This window comes from Electrophorus electricus, chromosome 23 (genome assembly GCF_013358815.1).
Source record: "Electrophorus electricus isolate fEleEle1 chromosome 23, fEleEle1.pri, whole genome shotgun sequence".
Taxonomy (NCBI): Eukaryota; Metazoa; Chordata; class Actinopteri; order Gymnotiformes; family Gymnotidae; genus Electrophorus; species Electrophorus electricus.
The window spans coordinates 5515649-5540494 of NC_049557.1; the positions used below are offsets into that span (position 1 = coordinate 5515649).

General features: G+C 42.5%; 2 protein-coding genes across 4 annotated transcripts; one reads left to right on the forward strand and one right to left on the reverse strand.

Moving 5' to 3' along the window:
• Window positions 1-1685: 1685 nt before the first annotated feature.
• On the forward strand, window positions 1686-14796 carry rimkla (ribosomal modification protein rimK-like family member A). Its single transcript, XM_027001365.2, has 5 exons — window positions 1686-2614; window positions 8341-8571; window positions 10075-10161; window positions 11080-11283; window positions 11706-14796. The coding sequence occupies exons 1-5, from the start codon at window positions 2452-2454 to the stop codon at window positions 12218-12220; spliced, it is 1200 nt and encodes a 399-aa protein (XP_026857166.1). The 5' UTR covers window positions 1686-2451; the 3' UTR covers window positions 12221-14796.
• On the reverse strand, window positions 13347-22017 carry zmynd12 (zinc finger, MYND-type containing 12). Of its 3 annotated transcripts, XM_027001366.2 has the most exons (9): window positions 21978-22011; window positions 21618-21735; window positions 20840-20981; window positions 20516-20687; window positions 19868-20037; window positions 19444-19566; window positions 19273-19354; window positions 16508-16677; window positions 13347-15677 (listed from the first exon to the last, which is right to left on the reverse strand). In XM_027001366.2, exons 2-9 carry the CDS (start codon window positions 21728-21730, stop codon window positions 15537-15539), a joined length of 1113 nt encoding a protein of 370 aa, XP_026857167.2. In that variant the 5' UTR covers window positions 21731-21735; window positions 21978-22011; the 3' UTR covers window positions 13347-15536. The 3 variants fall into 3 exon arrangements, with proteins under 3 accessions (XP_026857167.2, XP_026857168.2, XP_026857169.2); XM_027001367.2 differs by having other exon boundaries at window positions 19868-20031; window positions 21618-22017; XM_027001368.2 differs by having other exon boundaries at window positions 19273-19321; window positions 21618-22017.
• Window positions 22018-24846: the final 2829 nt, after the last annotated feature.

Consider the following 24846-nt stretch of genomic DNA (forward strand, 5'->3'; position numbering starts at 1 on the left):
ATCAATCAATAAACAATCAGTCAGTCTCTCTCTCTCTCTCTCTCTCTCTCTCTCTCTCGCTCTCGCTCTCTCTCGCTCTCGCTCTCTCTCGCTCTCGCTCTCTCTCTCTCTCTATCCATGCTACGCGGGCATTGCACCCCCCTCCGGCGACGGCCCTCTATGTGCGTGTATAGGAATTCCAAGCTATTTTCTGCCCCAGCCACCCTTCATACAATATAGACAAAACAGATTGGTTGAGGTTACTGATGGCTCTTGCATGGGAGCTTCACTGATGTAGTCTGTTTTGTCGGCGAGGGGCGGTGTCAGTGAACCGTACAGAGCAACAAGCGTATACAAATGTGCTTACATAGTAAATCCAAAATCCAGTCTGTGTTCAACGTGTACCACTGAGAAGGCTGACAGAGGTATTTTTGTGGCTTTGGAACAGCCAAGCCTGCTACCAACTATACATGTAGAACTGAAACAAATTACAAGACAAGCTTTTTTCTTTATAGAGCACATGCATTAGTCTAGCGCCATTATTGTTTAAAGTTTAGTGTTAATCCATAGATTCATTCTACAGTGCTGGACACAGACACAGCCCCAACTTATTCGGCGTTGATCAAATATGTTATGTAGCATTTTCAACTAGAAAAACTCACTCTCCGAGGTTCTATTGAGAAATTCTCAAAGCCTTCGTTTATCATGTAAAGACTAGGCAATAAATATCCGCTTAATTCTTAGCTAAAAATCCTGGTATATACTTAATATGAGCACCGTTTAAGGCTGCTTTGTATCTTGGTCAAAAGTTAAAATAATAGGCCTATAATGTGTTTGGATTGTTTTATTGTTATGTATGAGTTCACAAATTCCGTATTTTAATTTTATTCTTTATAATCCTGTATTTTAAAATATATTTTATATAACCCATATAATGTGCTCGCTGTTCGTTTTTAACTAAAATACCAATAAACAGACGTTTAATAAAAAGTTAAGTGCTGATCACATTCAAATCCGATTGCCTTCTTACTGAGGAAACAACCTTAAGAAAAAGTCTAGTTTCCTCCGCCTGGCTATTGGTCAAATGTGACATCACCAAAATCACCACCTCCGCAGCACGCACGATGTAAACAAAGCAACTAGATTTTTTTTTATCGTGGCACTATGAAGATATTGCATACTGTTCACGTCGTTACTGCAACAGTTTGCCTAGGAATAGCAAACAAGAGATTGAAATGTAGTCTCGTCACATGCGTTCTTACTGAGCTTTTGGGCCCCATAACCCACCAACAGAGATCCTGCCATAGGAGCGAGTTCAGATAGTACGATTCTGACCAAGAATCTTGTAATATCTTGCAGTCACGTTATAAAATCGCTACATATGGCGAGAAAAGACAAAAATATCACGATTATCAAAGAGCACCTCTTCGACAAAACGAATATATTTTGAAAGTCCGGTTATCTCGGTAATATTAAGCAAGACGCATCAGCATCTACTAAACCCGTCCGTGCCCGGTCTGAACCGGTTCGGGGGGGAAGCGCGCGTCCCCGGCGACGCCCCCCTCTCGTCACGCGCCAAAACACAGCAGCGCGCGCATACACGCGCGCGCATACTACCGCTAACTCTCGTATCCTCATTGGCTCGCTAAAATGCTCGTGCCTCCCGGCAGACTTCGCGTTCATTTGTCGAGTAGCTCCTGCCGCCGCCGAGCACGCGGACGTCGTTGGTCTAAGCAGGAGCGACCCTTCCATTCTCATTGGCTCTTTTTTTATTATTATTATCACAAACGCTAAGAAGAGAGTTGTAAACGAAGCGCGTGCTTGCGGAGAATCGCGGGGTCGACGATACGCGTGCGTCTTTTCTCATCTCTTCAGCACCGCGAGCTGTGGATAGCAGGTCGTACCCGTTAACGAGCGAGGCGACGCAGCCCATCGTCTGCTTTCTTTCTGTTGCTTACCCTCCCACCATTTTGTTGAATTTTCGCCAGCACCGGTAGCGTCTCGAGTCTAGCGAGCGGCGGATTTGGGCACACCACCGAGGCTTTTGTTTCGCTCCTTGACGGGCATTTAGTCGTTGCCCTCGTCGGAGCTATTGACCGATAGCTTAAGGGCAAGAGACCACCGCGTGCATCTATTCGGCGTGGTGGACGTAACGTTTTTTTTTTTTTCTCCCTCCGCCTTTTTAAGTTAGCCGTGTTAACGGTTATCTAGCGGGATCCTGGATCGGGTGAGGCGGGAGCAACTGGCAGTGAAAAAATACGCGAAAGCATCGCTCGAGCGGTCCAACTAGCGCTAGCTCTCGAGCTAGCCTGACGCGCCGCAGTCGCATCCCATTGTTTGGGCTCCCAGCTTTCTCCCCGTCGCTGCCCGACCCCGGATCCCGCGCTCTCGCCAACCTACTGTCCCTCGCGGCTGGAGCACTTTTATTGCAGTTTTTAAAGCCGAAACGATTTTTTAAGTTCCGTTTTAAACATGTGTTCCCGGGTGTGGTTTGTAACCGATCGGCGCATCAGCCAGGAGTATCCTCAAGTTCAGATCCTGCGAGCTCTAAAGGAGCGCTGTGCAGAAGACGATGTTGAATTTCGATATCTCTTAATGGATGAGATCGTTATAACCATCACCGACGGACAGCTTGGTAAATGCAACACCAATACTTTACATCAACTGCCTAAATCTCGAGTTCATACTTTATTCGATGTCTTATTTACATTTTTTAAAAAATGACTTGTTAAATTCGGAAGTGAGTTGTTTATGGTGCGTTAGCGTGGACTGGTGAGGATGTAACGTTAGGTTAGCTGGCTAGCTAACCGCTACCTTCACTCCTTTCTGTGTGACAGTGACCGCCTAACCTAATTTCCAGGCAGTCTTCGATACATATACGGACATTGGACCGTTTAAACCTAAATGTAGTCAGACCACAGTGATTTTGGTAGTGGACATGTGGGTTTAACGTCGTTTCATCCTTTGAGACCCGTATAACCAGCGTGTAGTCGCGAGCGTCTGGCGAGGCTGAACGCGTTCTTCGTCGAGACGCGACGGTGGAAACTGCTGTGGTGCGACATTTGCTTTACTATAGAGGCTGTACATGTACTAAACGAAACTGGTTTTAATACATTGAGAAATCGGCTCTTTGCATTTAAAAAAAATCATCGGATGTTTCATTCGTAAGTTCTAGAAGCAGAGTTAGGCCGTCTGGCTGCATCGCGGATTTTTTAGTCGTATTCCAGCCCCGATCAACTGCTCCATGGTGTTTGACGGTTTCGTCAGCTATCGGTTGTAAATACTGAAATAAAATTTCCCCCAAATTGTGCCCTATGCACATTTTACACAAATAAAGTTTAGATAGCGCCGTTGTTAATTAATAACCAGATTTGCGCCTGCAGTGTAACGTGTAGATGATGTAAATTCACAGCCCCCACAAAGTGTGAATGACTGCGAGTGTTTGCGTGTACAGGACACTGGTAATATCCGACACTGCAGATCGGTCCTTTATAGCGCAGCTGTCCTTAAATAACATGTCATGACAATGGACATGCAATGACCTGTTTTGGTGCTAGCTGGAAACTCTTTTGATATAAAAGAAATTTATATCGTCACCAGAGAGAAAGTGGTGAATCAAGATAAATGAGATTTGACATGATTGATGAGGAGTCACTAACAAGCTCAGGAGAATTAGCACAGTCCTTGGTCTGAATTTGGGGTGGCAGTGGTTTGGGGGGGGGGGGGGGGGGGTATTGTTCATCATTCTCTCTAATCTTCCTATACAAAAAAAAGTATTCAGTATCATCCTTTTATTTTTTGTACATTTTACCTCAGACAAAAAGGTATTATACAAGTATTAATTTTATTGGCCTAATACATACCACATCACTAGCTACCTGTTTCACCTTTGACCTCCAGACTTTAAAAAGGTGATGTCCAAATGCCTCCAAAAATTGTATTTTGTTTTCTGGGCTTTTATAGAAACATAATTGCATTTATTCAGAATAGTTTAAAACATTACTTGCAAAACATTCAGGTTTACCCATGAACAAAAAAAATAATATATATAATCTTTTGATAAAACTAGGCATTTCTTGAGAGAGGAAAAAAATCACTGTAAACAGCAAGGTAAAGGCCATGGGTTTGCATCAGAACATTTCAAACAGTTCCAAAGTGCTATGAGTACTATGGAAATGTACTTTGGAAGTACTATGAGCCCAATACTTACTGGAGTAATTGTTTCTACAGGATTTCAGTTGATTAGGAATGAGTAAGACAGATCAATATGCCTTCCTAGGAGCTAGTTGAAAAATCTAATTAAAATAAGAGAACCTAGTAATTAATCATCTTGCAAAACAAGGAAATTTATCTGCTTACCTCTTACTGGTGGATCCTTGCTTCAGCATGTTTGTACACTCCTCTGTTCTTTCTCTGTATGGGAAGGAGCCAGCCATATTCATGTTAAGGCTTATTCATCACACTATTGTTTGTTATATATTGAAATGTTATATTTTAATACAGAATGTTAATACAAATGGTAATACAAAAAGCATGACTGCTTTTTCTTCTTAAAAAGCACCAAATAGGAATGTAGCCCATGTTATTTTTTGGGGCCATATTTTGCCCCCGACTCCAATATCAGCAGAGCCTCAAACTCCTAGTCAGACATGCCATTGTTGTTTCAGAGCTTGACACACTCTTCTGGTATCAGTATCTGACTGCGCAACTGTGTTGAATTCAAAACAGCCCCTTTTTTTTGTCTTGTGGAATGGTACCAAACTGATCCGTAATTGAAAGTCCATTCAAGATGGCTGCCCCATAACATTATAGTGTGTTGTTCTTTTTTTTAAAGATATCCTGTCATGTCCTAGATCTTGTCAGCAAGTTAGAAAATTATTTCAGAACCAGATCAAGCAAGTGTGGGTAGACTTGGACATGAAGTTACAGAAAAGATGTATAGTTGTAGGTCTTTGAATTGCAGCGCTTGCTTCCATAATTAACGTCACAGTTCTGGTACAAAAACTAATGAAGGAAACATCAGTTACCAAATGGCTCTTAATCTGTATTCCTAATTATATCACCTCGACACCAAGATAACTTTCTCTGGGGAGAGGTTCTTGCAGCTTGTTGTTTCCACCTAACAAATCACATCTGCCCGAACATGAATCAGTCACACGTTGGTTGAGGGAGCACAGCGAAGCTAAAGGAGCTCTGTTACCAGGTGTGTGCCTGAATGTGGCTGAAGTTGATCGTGTGCTCTGGGACTTGGGGAGGTCGGACTGGGCCTATAGACACAGTTGACGAATTATGCCACTACACCGTTGATTTAGGGTTTACAGGTTCTGATTGCTCTACATTCTGCTATGTTGTGTCAGTCAGCAATATGAGACCTATGTTTTGACTGCTGTGTTTGATGTTAGCAGGGCTAAATAGTCCAAATCTGTTTGATAAATATATTTACATAAATGGTAAATTTGGTAAATACATTTTTTTTGTAAATATATAAGGCCCAAACTAATTTTGGTACTGTATTTGGTAAATATGTATAGTAGATCTGTTTATAATCAAAATGCAATGACTTAAACATAGCGGTGTTTATCTGGGCTACATACCAATTACGGCTTGGTTCAGTATTTATTGAAAGACTATATTGAAATTAGAAAAATGAAAAATGAGAATGGGACGCACCCCTTCCCCGATCATCGCAGTAAGAACTGGGGTGTGGCCTGTCACAGACAATGCATGGCACAGTGGAAGCACAAACCTGGATCTCAGCAGTGAGTTTTTTTTGGCGAGAGAGAATGTGCTGTAAAGCCACACATATTTGAGACGTATGACAGTGGGAGTTTAATGTTCCATGGTCCAAACGCACTAGTGTGGGTGGGCATGTGCATTTGGGTGGGAGAGAATGAGCCTTCACGAGTGATCATTCCACTGTCCTCTGAGAAATGTAACACTGTTTTACTGTTTCTGCTTGTTTTGGTGCCCCACACCAGTTAGAGGGGACACTTCCTTCCACACATGCATGTGCGCAAACGTGCATGGTCGTAGTCTTAAAACCTCAATGAGATTACTGCACTGCAACCCACTGTGTAGTGACAGAGCACAGTAAGGCGACACATACACAGTACAATAGGTTTGCCCAACACACTATTAGAAAACTCAGTCATGGGCTATGTTACCTGTACACGCATGCACTCTCAAACATGTGCACCTGCTGCTTTTGGTGTAGACAGCCTACAGCCATGCTTAGTCAGGCTGGTTTATGTACCCATCCTCTTAAGCTCTGTAAATATCAGACACTCAAAGATCATATAGGTGTTTTATCATTTGATTATGGTGCAAAGTCTTAAAACATTGTTACAAAAAGCTTTTTTTCAGAAGTGTGTGTGTGTGAGAGCGATGGGACTTTTCACGTGTCAAAGCCTGTGCGTGCGTGTCCGTGTGTGTGAGTGTGTGTGTGTGTGTGTATATGTGGCCCAACGAGTGGTTTTCCTTAAGGGAAAATTGTCATTGGCTTGGTGCTTTGGCATGGATGTGGGATGGGTGTTTCTTTTTCTTTTCCTTTCTTTTTCCATGAAGCCCAATAATGAAAGTACCCCGCCGGCGTAAACCTGGAAAACGACAAGTCACAGGCTGAAGCCTAAGGACACATGCTAAACCATAAAGCAACAGGAAAAGGTTCCTGGGAGCAGGAGAGAGGGGAGAGGAACTACGCAGACAGATGGAGACAAGAGCGCACGAGAGTGCAGCTGTGGGGGGGTGGGTGATGTGGCCACGGATGAGTTTACCATCTGAACGGCTGCTTCATTCTGAACCCCAGGAACTCGTGACTGCTTTAACTCTTGTACTCCTAAGCGGTCCAGACCCCCAGCCGCATGTGCGCATGCCCAAAGTGTGTTCTTTATGCCCAGCTGTGCGAGTAGGAGCCTGAGTGTGTGCCAGTAGTGTTGCATCAGACGCAGCCAGAGACATATACGCAATCTCACCCTCTTTTATGCTGGATGGCCGTGCACCACACTAGCACTGAGCTGCATGGAAAGGTCTAATACAGTAATTTGCAAGTTCAATTCCAAATACACATCAACATAAGGTCCAAACCAGAATTTTTGGGAAATAAATAATTTGAACATCTTCCAAATGGGAACCCAAGATCAGTCATTAGATCAGCCTGCTCCATGTAGGATAAGAAACTGCACAAAATAGTTGAAACACTGACATCAGTTAAGTTAGACTCACAGTTAGCTTGTTAATAACCTTGGGCAAAACTACTTTTCTGTTGATCACTGCTGTGTGAATGGGTGGCAAACACACAACAGTTGCTTGGTGGGGAATTATCAATGTAATCTGAAAAATACATAATGTGCTGTTGTGAAAACTGATTATTTGAAAGAATTGCAGTTGCATGCTGATGTTTAAAAGGTCACTTGTATTCAGAGCAGTGTACTATTAAGGCAGTTTAACACTGCATGCCTGCAATGTTAAAGTCCTGTTGTAGCAAAGGCTAAGATCTGTGTGGATGTTCGTATGCATGTGTGTGTAATAATATAACTTGCAGTGTATTTAGAAAGCTCCTATGTCATCACAATACCTCATATAATGACACACTTCCTTACTTATTCCTTCTGACCCTGAAGCAAAAGTAAAAAAAAAAAAAAAAAAAGGGGGGGGGGGGGGGGGGGGGGTAAGATTTATTATACTGGAGGCCTGAGTTGCAGAGTAGACCTTGATAAGGGTCGTCATTCAGGAAGTGTGTGTGTGTGTGTGTGTGTGTGTGTGTCTAATTAAGGCAAAGTGATGGTGAATATGAAATGTTGAATAAAGCTGAGATGGTAATTAAACTGTTAAAATGAGAGGAGGAGAAGGATCTGGGTTAGTGGGTCAGCACATGGCAGCAAGTAGAATGTTCATGTTGATCTACTCTGGAGGTAGCAGATCTCAAAAACTTGGTAGTGCAGAGATTTTATTTGTAAGTGTCCCGCCAGCTCATTTGGCATATCAGTAGAGAAACGGGGAGAGTGTCTGTGTGTGTGTGTCGCAGAGGGAGGCAGTGGTCCAAATGCAGGGCTTAGTGTTCTGTTGGGCATTGCCCAGATACATGTCAAGAATCCTCCCCACACCCCAGCCCTGGCGGCAGCAGTCCTGCTGACGCGATGCAGCCTCAAAACCTACAAAAGTCCTACAACCAGGAGGCTGCTATGTAATAGCCTGAAAGAAGCTGAAAACAAACACTGCTTAGTACTATGACTTTAAAAAAAAAAAAAAAAAAAAATCAATAATCTTGATGAGCAAGAAACCAAACAGTGCAATTGTGAGTTACTTGACAGATGCTGCATGCGGCGTGTTAAGCATATTCACGGGTCGCTCTGTCTCTCCTAGGGCTGCGCGTGGGGCAGGAAATGGTGACGTCGTACCCGCAGGTCGCCGTGGTGCGTGTCCCCACTCCGTGGGTGCAGTCGGACAGTGACATCACTGTGTTGAGGCACCTGGAGAAGATGGGATGCCGACTGGTGAACCGACCTCAGGCCATCCTCAACTGCGTCAACAAGTTCTGGACCTTCCAGGAGCTGGCAGGACATGGAGTCCCACTGCCTGACACTTACTCCTACGGTTAGCACCAGACACTCTCACATCACACACAGACACACTTAGCATTAACGCTGAGCAGTGATGAAGGCTCGCCCACAGGTATAAGAATACCCATGCCCGCTTAACCTCTGTGACTTGTATTTGTACACGGTGCTTGGCCATTTCTCCTTTGCTTTCCACGGACCCCATCATAACAACAGCGACACGTCACAGTCTCACACACACACATACTGGTGCTTCAGCAGTTCCCTCTTCTGTTCTTAACCAGAATTAGTTGTGGAAAGAGAACTGAAAAAAGACTTGTGTAGGACTGCTGCGCATTCAGCAGAAATCTTTGTAGTGGAAAGTAAAAACAACTTCAAAAACTTCACAAACACCTTTGTTCCATTTTAGCTGGTCTGCAGCAAGGCTTCTATTACTGACAAGCCTCAGCTCTCCTGTATTTTATTATTAGTGCAAGACACCAAACTATGTAAGTATTTATGTTAATGCTGTGTATTCCAACATAATTAGAACAACATTGCAGTACAAAAAAAAAACCCATTATTGAGTAAGACTCAATACTTTTTGACAAACCCCAGATAAGCCCGACTGTCAGAGTGTACATTCTACGCATGTCCACACATGCGCAGATAAGTGAGAGACCCTTATGCAACAGGGCTTGAAGGGAGTGGTGGTGGGACTCATGACCATCTGAATGAAAACAGACAGGGAGAGCGTGGCAGCTGCTCCAGTGACGTGTCCCGCCCCCTGCCTGCCTGCCTGTCTGTGTGTGTCTCTCTCTCCCAGCTGGAGCACAGAGCTCGCGATAGAACGCTACAAAGGCCCCAGGCAGTATCCGTGGCCAGCGTAGCGGCGCGTAAGGGAGCAGAAGGCCCGAGTCGGCGTGCAGCAGGGGTGCGGGCATGCTCTCCCCTCGGCCCGGGCGAGCGGACCGAGGCACGGTTGTAATTAAGGCTGGGGCCTGCTGCTCTCCCTCCTCCCCGCTGCCATCCAGAGCCCAGCTGCCTGTGCTCCACCCTCAGCAGCACCACATCACGCACCGACTCAGCACTGCAGCCCCACATTGTCAGTTAATACAGGCCAAAATGGGTGTGAACGTGGACAGCGGTTGTGAGTTGAGTGGTTTCTGGTTTGAGGCAGGCAGTTTTGTTCTATTAGTAATTCTAATAACTTGTTCTTTATGAATGCCTTTAAGAGAGAGTTATCGTAATAGTATAATTGTTCAGAAGCGTCCGTTCCGATGCTAAAAGGGGTACGTTTCTGTGAGTTTAAGATCGTCCCATTCAGCTCATGCCTGTGGAGTGGGTGTTAAGGTATGGCAGCACTGGGGTGGTGATTTACTGATCATCACTGCATCAGTCATCAATCCCGGCTTTGGATTCATCACACCGTGCTCTCTGCACATCTAATTTGGCCCTGCCATTTCACACACACACACACTGCAGTGGATATTAGAGTCCAATTATTGCAGAGGTTGTAATGTGTGTGTGTGTGTATGTGTGTGTGTGTGTGTGTGTCCAGGTGGCCATGATAACTTCCGCAAGATGATTGATGAGGCGGAGCCCCTGGGCTATCCCATTGTGGTGAAAAATGCTCGAGGACACAGAGGTGAGTCCCTTACTGCTCCCAGACCAGCTCTGCTGCTCTTTGTGGTTATGCTCAGTGGAGGCCCAGGGAAAGGAAGCCTGTTCCCAGATCAACTCCCACACTACGTCTGGGAGCGGCTGCACTTATGACATTTTGCATGCTGGCAAAAAAAGTGGTAGGGTGGAATGGACCAGTGCATGCTGGGAAGAAAGCTAAATGACAGGCCGCTCCACTTGAGCATCATCTACAGACAGCTCTGCACAGTGAATCAAGACCAGCTGTTCCCCACCCCGAGTGTCTGCCGTCGCGCACCAGAGAGGCCCCTCTCCCTCCCAGAGAGTGGAGAGGCCGAGTGTGCTCGGCCGACTGGAAACTCTGGGTCAGCTGCGTATGCAAAACTCAGGATAGGCCTGGAAAAATGAGTCTTTATTTTGTCCCCTTTATTTTGTCTAAAGGAGAGGGGGAAAAAAAGCAAAATGGGTCAAGAGTCTGTCAGACTTGTGTAATGTAATGTTTATTGTTTATATATTTGGAATTGTCAGGGGTATATATATATTTTTAATCTTGCTGTCAAATAATCTATTTTGTTTGTTGTATATCTGAAGTATTTAGGAAACACATGGACATGTGCAAACACACCGCTGCCTTCTTACTGTGTTAGAGGTTAACACTTGCCTCAGGCCAAAAGCCTGCCTTTACATTTTTTTGTGTGAAAATGTGCTCCTGATCCCTCACGCACATTGATGTGCACAGATGCCTCACACAGCCACAATCATGGTATGGTTCTGAAGAAATGGCTACTATAGGTACACTAGTTTCAAGTCAAGCCTTTTCTAACCCCACCTTCTCTGGCCATATGAAATCGTAAGGATGAGTAGAATGGGGAGACGTTGAGTTTGCCGTGCTAACACGTGTTTCCGTTCTGTACCCTTTGTGCAGGAAAGGCAGTGTTCCTGGCGCGCGATAAGCACCACCTGACCGACCTGTGCCATCTTATCCGTCACGAGGCGCCGTACCTCTTCCAGGAGTACGTGAAGGAGAGCCACGGGCGGGACGTGCGTGTGGTACTGGTGGGCGGCAGGGTGATCGGCTCCATGCTGCGCTGCTCCACGGATGGACGTATGCAAAGCAACTGCTCGCTCGGTAGGCCTGGGGGTAGGGGGAGGGCCACGCCAGGGGCGGGGCACGTTGGTTTTTGAGACGGGTTCAATTTAGGGTAACCGAGAGCTGAATGACAAAGTCTTTGTTCAGCTCAGATGTCGCCATAAGTCGAGCCTGAGAATAGAAATTACACTGATCTGTAAATGTAGCCTCATGTAAACCACACACACACATTTGCACACTGAGCACAGAACATACATATTGCTTATACAATATTCAAATATATTCTTCAAATTCTTATATCTGCCGATACAGACAGAGCAGTTGTTCATTATACAGTATGCTGGAAAGAGAAACACCCCTAAATGCACCCAGTTATGAAACATACCAGACTCAGCAGATGATGAGCCTCTCTCTCACTCGCTCTCTCCTCCCCCCCCCAACCCCCTGCGCTCGCTCGGCAGGTGGGGTGGGCATGATGTGCCCCCTGAGTGAGCAGGGCAAGCAGCTGGCCGTGCAGGTGTCCAACATCCTGGGCATGGATGTGTGCGGCATCGACCTGCTGCAGCTGAACGACGGTTCGTTTGTGGTGTGCGAGGCCAACGCCAATGTGGGCTTCATCGCCTTCGACCAAGCCTGCGGGATGGACGTGGCAGGAATCGTGGCGGACTACGCCCTCTCGCTCCTGCCCAGCCGCCTCAGCCGCAAGATGTCACTGCTGTCTGTGGTGTCCAGCGCCAGCGAGACCAGCAGTGAGCCCGAGGTGTGCCTCCCCGCCGAGGGCTGCATCCCGCCCGAGGTGGGCCCGCCTGTTGCCACCTGCACCATCCCTGACGCAGTCAGCACCATGAGCACCAGCTCTACCTCCAGCGAGAGTGAGGCGGAGCTTAATGAGATGGGCCATGCCCCCAGCACAGCAGACCCCGCCTACAACATCAACTCTCTCCTCGCAAAGGAGATTAAACTGTTGACTGAGTGAGCTGTAGATAAACGGCTACCACATGTGCAAGCACGCTAATACACACACTGAAGATATACATGCATATACAGTAAAGACATACAGTACATATACACATGCAAGTTGATATGTTGCATACAATGGTCCATCGTACACCTCGTGCACACACACAAACGCAAGTGTTGTCATATTAACCTACTGTGTAAATGTTGGTATGAGGCTGCTCCCCTGATGTTTCGGTTTAACTAACTGCACTGTACATTTTACAGTCAATGTGAAAGTGTACACTCAAGCCATGCTTAGTGCACTAGCTGAGGTGTATACTCCAATTTTTTGCAACCTAGAGCTATGGCTGGACAGTTTATTTCCCATCATAGCAAAATCATCAGTTATCATTCAAATTTATGCAGACTGACTTAATAATTAGACAGTGCACACAAACACAGTTGCAAATATGTATAAATATATATGTATGGAGAGAATGAATTCAGTCAGTCCCAAGACCATTGCAAGGCTTGCTGAACATGCTGCGCAGTGTGTTGTGATCATTTAATGTGGTGAGAGAAAAGGGCCCTAATCTCCTTGTTAGAGGTTTGTTAGCGTTTAAAGGAATACTGTACATGTGGCCTCAAATTGTGACACCACCCTTAGTGTGGCACATTTACATTGCCATTGAATACAGAACATAACTGGAAAAGCTGTATATAATTCTCTTCCGAATTCAGTTGAATGACCCTTAGCTGTATAGAGCAAAAAAGCAGTTAAGCACATTTTTAGTTTCAGTGGCTGGCTGTATGTAATGAACCTTCTTACTACACAAGCACAAGATCTAAATGGTCTGAGTAGTTACTGATTTGGAACCAGACTGGAGTGGTTTTATTAGTGGTAAAGGTTAGAATGTGGGTATAACGATAAATTTGTCCTGTGTCGACACTTAAGATGCCAACCTTCTGGCAACGAATCCTTTCTTTATTCTAACTCTGATTTCATAGATTTCAAAAAGATAATTTTGTACTCATTTTTAGTGCAGACAGGCAGGATATGTGACGTTGGGCAAGCCTTTCTCTTCTTTTTTAATTTAATGTTTTAGAGACTGTTCTTAAAGAGCATATTCTACCCAGAGCCATTGCTGGTATGGTTTGGTTAATGAGGCAGTCATTTTAGAAAATCTGCTGTTCCCCATTTTAAATAGGAACATTAAGTCACTCTGGTCCTATAAAATCTGCAAGGAGAAGTGACACAAGCAGAAATACAAGGTGCATTTAAAATATACCTTGAAAATTTTAATCTGCTTTCATTGCCAAGTATTCATTCACTTGTCTTGTAAATACAAGTTGAAATGTGTGTGTACAACATGTGGCACACCCAACTTTCCCATTCTGATTTTTAGCACCTAAGCAGCAAATTATGTAGAACAAGTATACATAGTGTGGATGTGAATTAGGTTTTGCATTCCACAGCAGCTGAAATTTTTGCCCAAACCTTTAAGCTGTCTTTTTGCAGTTTATTTGTACAAAATCTACAATAAAACATTAAAACTCAATGGGTGCTAGGCCTTCTCTGAGTTCATCTTGGCGGCGTAGTCTGATAGAAAAACAATTTTCTAGAGGACAATGAGCTGAACTACCATTCTTTTTAAGCAAGTTGGTCAGTTAAGGTCTTGTGTATGGCGTTAAAATGTATTAGCATGCCATCTACTTTTGGTAACTTGAAGCATCCTGCAGTAGCTCTGTCTGCCATTTCACAACCTAGTTTCTGGATTTAGCACAGGTCTGGATGGAGTTTACATCCAGACTGAATTCATTTTCACACTGAGTCTTAATCTACATAACACTGCAGCTCATTTTCAATATGGACCAAATTTATAATATGAACTCTGTTTACAGTTTACATTGTGTTTACAGGCCACAACATTCAGAAAAAAAACAGTTTACATTTATGTATAATTTGTAGTGCTGATAAGCTGAAAACAGTTGTATCTTAGAAATGAGACTTCTGAGACTTGGATAAAACTTTTGTTATAGTTTACATTGAGACTGAATTCAGATTAAACTCAGGGAAGCAGCCTGGATTACATCCCTCCCCTGTCACATGTGACATCCATCCGTACTTTGCCTATAATGTTCAACATCCAACCAACCAACTGACTGACCAATTAATCTATTTAAAAATAAATAAACAAAAAATGCTTGTACCCTGATGGTCAACATGTACCTTTTCCCTTGTTTATCATGTTCAGTGTTTTTGTTTTTTAATGGTTTATTTTTAAGGATAAAACTGGTTTGTGTGCCTGAATCTTGGTTGGTTGGGGAACTGTGAATGTGGATTTAAATGGAGCAGTTTAACTAACAATGGTTAACAGCTAAAGCACATGCATACACACATTCACCATCACATCACACCCCATGTTGTGATTTGTTGTATTCTGTGATGTGTTCCTTCATTCCATCACCTTTCATAGGAGTGAACCATAATCAAGCAACCAGAGACACTAACACTCACTGTAATCAGAGCCATCAGTTGCTTTGCCTGTTTATTGCTTTCCCCAAACCTGTCTTACTCCAAACCCTCACCTGATATTAAAGGGTGAGGCAAGATTTCAGAGCACTGAGTATTAAACTGGCATGATCATAAAAATGTTCTTCTAGTTTTAACTGGGATCAAATAGGACTTGCAGCAGAGAAATTACTTGCAGGCTCATTACTATGACTGACAGAGGCAGAGATTGGTTATACTCACTGGGTAACAACAATGTAAAATGATGTCAGTTTAATTGCTGCTAACACTTTGGTTCTGTTGCTCTCCAGGATGTAAAGGGATGTGAACAAAGACTATAGGTGTAAACCACTTATTTGCCTCTTCCTTCTTTTTGTTCCTCCTGAATGAGAAAAAAAACAAAAAAACAAAAACAAACAAAAAAAAAACTAAAAAGAGTAGTAGGAGTCATAATAAGCATTTTAAAAATGTCCAGACATGAAAACAGGGCCCGTGTTTATTTACGACCACTTCCCATTCTAATTTATAATAATATACTGACACCAGGGTAACTACTATTAAACGTATAAGGAGATCCTGCAGAGGAACTGGACAGCCATAACTATATGAATAACTATATGAACCTATAGAAAAAGATTGATATTTAGGGGATACAGAAATATATTGGATATAAATTTTTATTGAACACATGGGAGTTTTCACGAGTGATGCATTCAGATCCAAATTGAGGGTGCACCCGAGTACTTGGTGTATTATGGTTAGCACTGACTCAGAGGTGTTTACTGATTGTACAGGTTACTTTGCAAGGCATGTTTTGGTATGTGGGTGTTGAATGTATTGGTTATTGCTGAATGGTAGGTATTTGTTGTATGGTGATGTGTTTTTCTACTTCTTGTATGAGACTCTGGATAGACTCAGCCAGACTGTTCTGCTCCTCACACTGCCGGCTAAACTCTGCAGCCTTCCTGCCAAAGTCCAACGCCTGCAAACAAGTCAATATGTCCTAAGAATCAGGCATCAAAATTGTGTTATTTTATTCATTTAAAGAATCAATGATTGATTTGCTAAGCATGGCTATTGATGAACTGCAGGACGTTTGGTTCCCATTATAGCCAGTGACACACCTGAACCACCTATCTTTATCCGTTCAACTTTATCTACCAGTGCTAATTATTAAACTAGACCAGGCAGCCCAAGCACATGCACACAGCTGCACTGGGTCTTAAATACAGTTATGGTCTTCAGGACCTCCACATACAAAGAACCAGAAATTAAAAATACAGTATTCACAGACCATGAGGCTGACTGAAACAGCTCATGTTAAATGAGTTTATTTTATGGATGTATTTCTTTGTTGGAGAATGACATCAGGATAGGTTTAGTTTATGGTTAAGGAGAGGTCCATTCTTGGAGGCTGGATCCAAGAAGTTAGGTCATTAGAGAAAGACCTCTTCTGCCAAAAGGATGTCAGCTTAAATGTACTAAACTGACTAGCTTTATTCATGCATTTGGTATGGGAGTCATGCAGTCATGGCTGGCATTGCTTTTGTTAAAGAAAGGAAGACCCATAGCCAGCTATAAGAGTGCTAATGAAGAACATTAAATCAGCACTTAAATCTGGCTACTGAGCCACCTTCGATTGAGAAGTAGTTAAAACAATTTGAATAGTCCAAACTGGCTCTCACCCCCACAGACAGCAGAGGCGGCATTGCCTGTGATTGTCATACACCCAGGGATATACTGCCTGTTGCTAATGCTTAAAACCACATTCGTGAAAAGCAAAGACAATGTATTTGTGTGGAAACACTATACCTTACTGTGGTCTCTGCAAAGGAACCAAAACATGGCAAGAGAGTGAGACAACAACGCACTCTGACCAAGAGAGTGAGACAGCATGGCGCTCTGATGGGTGTTCACACCCTGCTGCTGGGCTTCCAACATCACATTCAACATCTGATCCACTTCTGCAAGCTGTGCCTCATCTAAACACACGCACACACACACACATACACACACACACACACACACACGTACGTACACCTCCTGGCAAAGTAGGATGTGCAAGGTTGTGGTAACACCAAAGAAATGGCTTTGATTCTCAGAAAGCACACATACAAATCACACTTTTAAATATGCATCAAGGATCTGTATAAGTCTGCCAAATGCTGGAGATGTACATATGTAGACATAAATCATTTAACATGCTTGCAAATACACCTGAGGTTGTATACAACATGCTCAGATCAGCATTTAAGCACACGGAGAGTAGTGCTGCCCTATATAAGCTGTTAGTCATTTTTACTGATGTTCAAAATGTTAACTGCCTACCTACATAGGTCACCATCAAATGCACAGCAAATTGTAGTGAATAGACGATGCACACTACATATTCTAGTGTATACTGCAATGCAATGCTGTCTTATTAAAGTTATACTTTTTCAGTTAGAGACAATATTGCCAACTTATTATTTCATATTCATCCTGCTTGACAACAAACAAAATGGGTAAATGAGAACCTCTTTATTGGAAATTCAGTTGTTACTCAGAGTAAGTCAGAAACAACGGCTGACACCTACTGATACTAGGTAGTATTCAAGTACAACACAATGATGCCACAAATATGATAATCCGCACACCTAGTAACATTTAGTGACATTTCGAGCAGGCTTTAGCTACTTTCCATGAAAGTAGTTGACAACACTTTGGCAAGCCCTTTTTGTGGAGATATGCAAATTGGGGGGGGGGGGGGGGTCCCAACTTGAGCTATATACCACAAATGCCATTTTATTTGACTTTGTCAGCCATTTAAAACATCTTGAAACAGTAGCTTGGCTATCAGTTCCAGATGTATAGGTCTTTCCCAATTTAAACAAATGAGAGCCTGGTTTTGCATGACTGAAAATAGCTATCTAGGGATGTGGCAAAAATGGCCGACAACTAAACACTTTGCACAGGGCCATAGACGTTAACGCATTCTACAGAGGTCTAAATATAGCTCAATGCAATAGCGAGAAGGGTCTGTCTGTGGCCTATTGACTTTACCATAAAACGGCGCACATTTTGGCAACGGAAATTGTGCCATTGATCCATAGTGTTTATCCAATCTCTTAAACAGCTAACCCAATTAAGAAAATATATGTCAAAATACTGTGTCAAACCATTTATCCTTACACAATGCATATACGCAGATATTTAGATTTAATAAGGTTCTTCAAAATAAAGGTCCCACAATAATGGCGAAATCGAATCAATTTAATTTTAGGCCTTTGATTTTACAATTTTGGGATAGACCATGACGTTTATTTAGCCAGCCAATGTGTTATTTTACACATGCCATGCCGTTTGCAATAAGTCACTAGATGCCTAAAAGTAATTGTAATTGGAAGGTTGCTGGTTCAAGTTGCCACTGTTGGGCCCCTGAGCAAGACCCTTAACCCTCAGTTGCTCAAGTTCTACTCAGTCATAATTGTAAGTCGCTTTGTGTAAAAGCGTCATATAAATGCTGTAAATGTAAAACAAAATAGGCGTCCATGGCAAAAGGGCGTTTTATGGCCAAGTTTGCGCGAGGTGACAATGACTAACCTAGCTAGCTGGGCAAAAGCTAGCTAACTTGAACTGAAAGGACATTAGACTAACTCATCTTCAAAAGGCCTAAATAGTCACATGTCAATGCATTTATTAACTTTTTTTTTCCGAGCTAGCTAGTTAGCTAATGTGTTTTGCTCGATAACCCCTTTCAATCAAATTAGCTAGGTTAGCTACAGAGACCCGCTAGCTGACAAACAAAAACAAAAAATAACCCCGTTTGTCAGATGGCTAGCAAGTTATCCTAGCTAGATATTAAGATACATCACATTTTTCTACATCGGTCATAGGGAATATGATCATGGTATATTTGCAGCATAGCTAGCCAGTGCATAGCTGTAGCTGAGCCATTTCCTGCTCAGGTGCCAGATACAATGCTGTTCCGTGATCAGCTGACCCAGGTTCAGCATCTTAGTGTCTGCAGTGTGTGTAGCTGATCAGAGCCGATACAGCCCGCACTGCGCCACTCCCATAGACTGTACAGTCTATATTCACTCCACAATTGAGTTCAGCAGGTTTATAGAGGGGAGGTAACGGGGCCAGACACCAGCACGTGCTACATTAAGCTGTGTCAGAGTCGGTTTTAGTCATCTAGAGCAAAGATGGTTGGGCTACCGGATTCAGCATCGGGATATGTTAAATATAATTTCAGTTACCTTACACCCCCAACACGCTCACTTCTGATACATGCATATCTCCACATGTAGGTGTGAGTGTGACCAGACTGTTAAGTTGACTAAAGTCATTTGTATTGTCACGTGAAATCAAGATTCATAACTGACTTGACTTAGGTTAGGCCTGGCATTGCTAAATGTTTATAGTCTGTTACCTGGATTGGTGCCAAGGAGAGAACTCTTTCAGAATAAGGAGAGTCACCCACTTGTTTTACGCATTCAGACAGTGTATATGATCATATCATTGATATTGGTTATGGTTAGATCAAATGTAAGAACAGAAAGAGAATCAAAAATGGGTAAATTTATAATGCTCACCAAAGTGTTGCTCTCCTTGAGTGCCCCTCTGACTGTAGTGCTCCACCATCTTAGACAGGTGCATGTGCCAGATACTGGTGACCTCAACACACGCACACCCAAACACATGCTAGAATCAAAAGCCTAATGAACAGGACACATGAGGTGAATGATTACAAGGTGCTGATGTACCTGTGAATACAGCGAGATGGCAATGTCCGGCTTCTCTTCCTTCACAAAGACATTTGCCATCAGGAAATAGCCTCCTGCCGATACCACACTATTTAAGCCAAACTCCTCGCTTGCATGAAATATCTGCAAGCACGAACAACTATTCAGTGCAACCTTTCTATTTAAACAGCACATGTGCATAAATATGCCAAAAAACTGATACTTTAGACAAAAGTCTATATGGGTCTATAAAGGCGAGGGGTAGGTATTGAGGAAAAGGGGGGAGTGACATCAATGTGTGAAAACTTAGTTATAGTGAACAAAAAGGATGTTGGTTGAAAGGAAGGAGTTCTGTTAGTGGATATTGCATAACTGCATTTGAGTACAAGTAAACACACAGGTAAGCCTTCCATGGCACACAGCACAAATGTGCAGGCAGACTCACATCATTGGCAAAGTGCAGCAGGGCTGAACGGTAGCGTCCGGTGGCGGTGTACAGACGGCCCAGGGTCCGGTGCAGCTGATGAAGAATTACCTGACTGCAGCCCAGAGTCTTCATCGTTGTCCACTGTGCCTTGGAGAGATAGCCTTCAGCCTGAGAAAGAAAACCTAAACCTGACAAAACACACAGACAGATGTACACCCAGAGAGAGAGAGAGAGAGAAGCCCTGTTAGAGCAATTAGAACTGTTGTTTATGTGGGAGCTCGACACTGAGATAAAGCACTCTTAAACTTTTCTTATTGTAAGAAGAGACATAAACACTCATACACAATGTGTCTGATCGTACAGGTCTGAGTTCAGACCGTGCTTTACTAGCTTTAAGAATGTAGATATGTCTCAAATGATTTTTCACAATGATCAGCTCAGTGACAACTATGATCACTCACAATCTGAAGCCATGGTGTGCTAGCTTGTTTATACAGAATGCAGTTACACAATGGCTTTGGAAGATGCTTAGCTTATTTAAAATTAAAACGAGTAAGCTGTCTTGCAAGTGTCTCAAAGCACATCTGAGTCTCATAGCCATTCATGTAGTCAATCGACACATATTTGCTCAAAGACAGACTGTGTAAGCGGCGCTGTGTGCTTCACCCATGTTTGCCTCAGCAAGCAGCAGGTAGGCTGGCACATGCTCCACAGCATTGGGGCCATAAACATCCATGGCACAGCGCAGGGAGAGCTGAGCTGCTGGCAATGCCTCCTCATACTTCCCCTCCGACACCCTCCTCTTAGATTCTGCATGGGACAACTCCATTAGCTGCTCCTAATGTCAGTCAAACACACATTCCAATAAGAATATGGCTCTTTGTGTCAGTTAATACATACATTAGATAATTTGTATAAGCTGTAAGTACAGCCTTTGTGCATTCAACTACTGTGGTCTTTAGCAGAGGCAGTGATTAGGTGAGCACGTACCAGTCTCTTCTGAGTCTGCATGTGGTGATGATCTCTGTCTGTTTGCCAAGAGTGTAGGGGAGCAGGTGATCGTATGAGGATCAGAAGCTCGCACGCTTTATTATGTATGCTGTTCCAGTCTGCCTGCTGGTGCGCTACATCACTGCAGAGACAACACACACACACACACACACACACACACACACACACACACACACACACACACACACACAATCCCCAAACGGCAACGCTGCACTGATATGTCTGTAAAAAGGACCGCTCACGCCAGTGCGCATGGCCGGCACCACAGCGTGGGTGTGCAAGCGCTCAGGCCCTCGAGGAATGTCCATCCTGCCAGAGAGCGAGACAGACCGCGTTCCGCTTTCCTGGCCCTCGCCGTTAAGAGATCATCACCATGGATCCTCCAATCCATGCACAATGATCATGGTCGTTGAGTACAAAATTACAAAGTGCACACTGCTTTTTTTTTTTTTTTTTTTTTTTTTTTTTAACTGTCGCGCCTTCTCTCTGTTCTTGTTTAAACGCCCCCCCCCCCTCTCCCCCAACTTCTCTCAGCTGTCTCGTCAACATTTCAGTCTAAAAAACGGAAACATTATGTAATATGGACAAACGTTTAGAGGTGTTCAGTTGCTGCCACCTGGCGTACGTAAGGTCATATTAGCTTTTCGCTATAATCGCTTGTTATTAAAAGCTCTGGAACACCGCTTGTTTTGACCTCGTTGTTTTGAATAAAACATTTAACATTTAGCAAGTTAGCTAGCTAACTGACTAAACTTACCAGTAGTAGGTAACGCGGCATTTTGTACATTGGAGGTAAGCCGGTTTTTGACAAAGCTCACACAATTTCTTCCCTCCTTTGGGGTTTGCTAAAGGGTTTATTGTTGCGGACATCCCATCTAATCAGACGGAAAGCATTCGGAGGCTCAGCTACAGCAATTATACTGAGAATCAAAATTTAAATCAAACTAGTTTTTCAGTTAGCTAGCTAGCCTAGGAAGCCAACTAAAATGGCCCACGAAGAGAGAAATACATCATAGTATAAAAAAATACACCGACGGTTTTAAAAGTACAGAAAATAAACGCAAAAGTAGATAATGCGTAATGTTTTTAATTCAAACGTAGCTAACGTTAACGTTACCGGTTTCTAGATAGGCTGTCTGTGCTGGCTTTGTTTCTTCTGTCGCGTTCAGGTTTCCAAGGTTACCAGGTTACGAACCGTTACCTTGGAAACCTGGCTCCCAGATGGTGGAACTTCCCTGGCTGTCCGGACAGCAGAGTTCCATGGAGTTTTCAAACGCAGACTGAAGACCCATCTATTTGTGGAATATTTAAACTGATCCTTATTGACTAATTGACCATTGATCCTGCACCTATGTTGAGTGACTGAAACTCTAGTTCTTATTGTCGGGTATTGTTTGTTATTTATATAGCGCTTATGCTTATTTTGCACTTCTAGATATCAGCATTAATTCTTGTATTTCTAGTTCAACGGTATGAATAGATATCAAAGCATGTTTGTCATATAACTGTAACTCCCACTGCTATGACTAAACTTGTGGATAGCATTTGGTATGGTTAATACAACAGATTTTGTTTGATATTTGCATGACATGTGTCTTATGTCTGTTTCACCTTTTTCCTAACTCTGATGTTTTGTATGTCTCACTTGTAACTATAATATAGTTGAGTTGATTGCATTTCAGGGTGGTTTGCATTTCGTGTGGGGTCATCTTGAAGACAGAAAAGACGACTGAATTCCCAATTAACGTGATTTTGTTAGGTAAATTCTTTATCCACAAAGCAAAATTTCTAAAAACTTATCCAATCTTTCAGTTTGCAAAAAGAGCTTTTGTTTTTGTTTTTTTTGCTTCTCTGAGATGTATGAAAAGCATAAATGCAAAAGTAATGCAAACTTGTTTTAGATTTTAAAATGGTGAAAACAGACCGTCATTCTATTTTTTTATTTTATTTTTTTTTTTTTTTAGGTATTGTAATTTCACTTTGTTTTATTGTCATGATGTAATCCATAGGACTCAATTTCTGTTTTTTGAGGGGTTTTTTTTGTGTGTGTGTGTGTCCCCTCCCTTCATCCTTGTACAAAATGAGGATGAACAGCCAGGGGCTGTTGGGACATGTGAATTTATTTATGCATTTATTTCTAATATGCTTATACAAAGAGACAATACCCCCATTAATTTATTTATTAAATCATTATCACTTTTAAGTTATTAAAGAGAGGCCCATGACATTATGAATAATTGGTTGTTTTTTTTTTTGTAAATATCAGAACAGTAACAAGTACACACACCAAACACCATGTAGTATATGGTTTTTGTAAATCTTCGATTAAACTATAGAGAAAAATCAATTGTGTCATATTGCTAATATAAGAAAAAAAAAGTAAATGCAGAGCCATAAAAAAAAAAAAAAAAAAAAAAAAAAAAAAAAAAGACATCCACCCCTGTAGTTTAATACAGGATCAGGCATACTGGGTTTGATTCTTATTTTTAATGTAGTGTGAATTTGGGTAAATTGGGCCACTTGTCAGAATATTTTTAGCAAGCTTAGCAACATCAGCTAAATCATTAAGTACTGGCAACAATTTGAATTTATTAAGTGATTGGCCATTAAAATTTTAAGTTATGAGACCCCGACCTTATTTGGTCCCTTTTAGCCGACGGCACAACTTAGCAGTAGCCGCTAGTTAGTGCTGGCTACCAGGTCAAGCATTTGAAACCTCACTTCATGGTCATGTGACATAAGGGTTACACCTTGAACCACTGTTTAAAAATATTTTGAATATAAATATCCAAACAACAAACCATATCAGACTTTAATTGGGTGTACCAAGCTGTGCTTCTTGTAGGAGGAACCTACAATTGTAGAAGCACTTTGCTTACACAGCTGATGAAGGACCTGTCTGAAACATCCAAATTGTGTTCTTCACTATAGTTTTGAATATCCCTACATCTTTTCTACAGTACATTGTAGTTACTCACCTGAAATCTTCAGAGATTTCAACCCCAAGCAGCATGCATACTTGTACACACACACACACACACACACACATCTACTTTTGAAAAATAGTTTATTGATTAACTACTCAGAAAAGTCAAACATACAAGATCACACCTGGATAACAAGACATTTTAATTTACCATGTCCATTACAAAACTACACCCACCCTCCCCTCAAGATTAAACTACCCTGTTGTTGAAAGCCCCAACCCCTTTACCCCCTTACTACAGTAACATGTGCTCCTTTAGATAGCTGTCAGCTAAAACAGGACTCCAAGCCAATTGTATTCATGTAGGGAGGTATTTCAAAAGCCCTACTGCTGGACATTGATATTTGCGACGCACAGCTGTTTACATTCTGAATGAAACACTGGAAGCATGGTGTATCTGCTTTCTCACGCAGAATATCAAAGCCACAGCTAGAAGCAACACACTTCTGAATTCTTGTCTAACAGCAATTAACTAAAATATGGTTCAGCAATAAACTTCTCTAAACTCATTCCCTGGGGCTGCCATCAACAGAACAGGCACACGAATCTCTGCACAAAACTGGTTCACAAGCATTATTTTGGAGTCATCAGATAGCAGCCCTCAAGATTGATCCACTATTCCTTAAACAACATAGGGTAAAAAAAACTATTTGACTGATCATTTTCTAAGAGACTAAAGTGCACTTAAACAATAATACAAAAAAAAACCCACCATGCACATTTGAGTGCACCAACAACTGAAAATGACTTCCCCACTAGCAATCCCTTCCACCTGTAACAGTGAATCTTCTAGAGAAACGTCTAACAAAAACATCTTCAAAAGTATAGATGTTTGGAGACTACAACACAGAACACAAGAAAATTGGTATATAGGCCGGGTTGGCAGGTGACATTTCTGTGGGGCATCAGAAGAAAAAATAAATCCAAATTAAAATGAAACGAGCTCCTTGAAGAATCAACCATGCATGACAATCTAGGACTAATTACACTCCATTTAGTG

Bases quoted from the DNA above. Each gene is read 5' to 3' on its own strand.
- rimkla (XM_027001365.2), top strand. From the start codon at position 2,452: ATGTGTTCCCGGGTGTGGTTTGTAACCGATCGGCGCATCAGCCAGGAG. The intron at 2,615-8,340 runs GTAAATGCAACA...TGTCTCTCCTAG, and splicing joins CATCACCGACGGACAGCTTG to GGCTGCGCGTGGGGCAGGAA. The intron at 11,284-11,705 runs GTAGGCCTGGGG...CTCGCTCGGCAG, and splicing joins GCAAAGCAACTGCTCGCTCG to GTGGGGTGGGCATGATGTGC.
- zmynd12 (XM_027001366.2), bottom strand. From the start codon at position 21,730: ATGTCCGCAACAATAAACCCTTTAGCAAACCCCAAAGGAGGGAAGAAA. The intron at 20,038-20,515 runs GTGAAGCACACA...GTGTTTTGTCAG, and splicing joins GCTTGCTGAGGCAAACATGG to GTTTAGGTTTTCTTTCTCAG. The intron at 16,678-19,272 runs GTGAGCATTATA...GCGTGTGTTTAG, and splicing joins TCAAGGAGAGCAACACTTTG to ATGAGGCACAGCTTGCAGAA.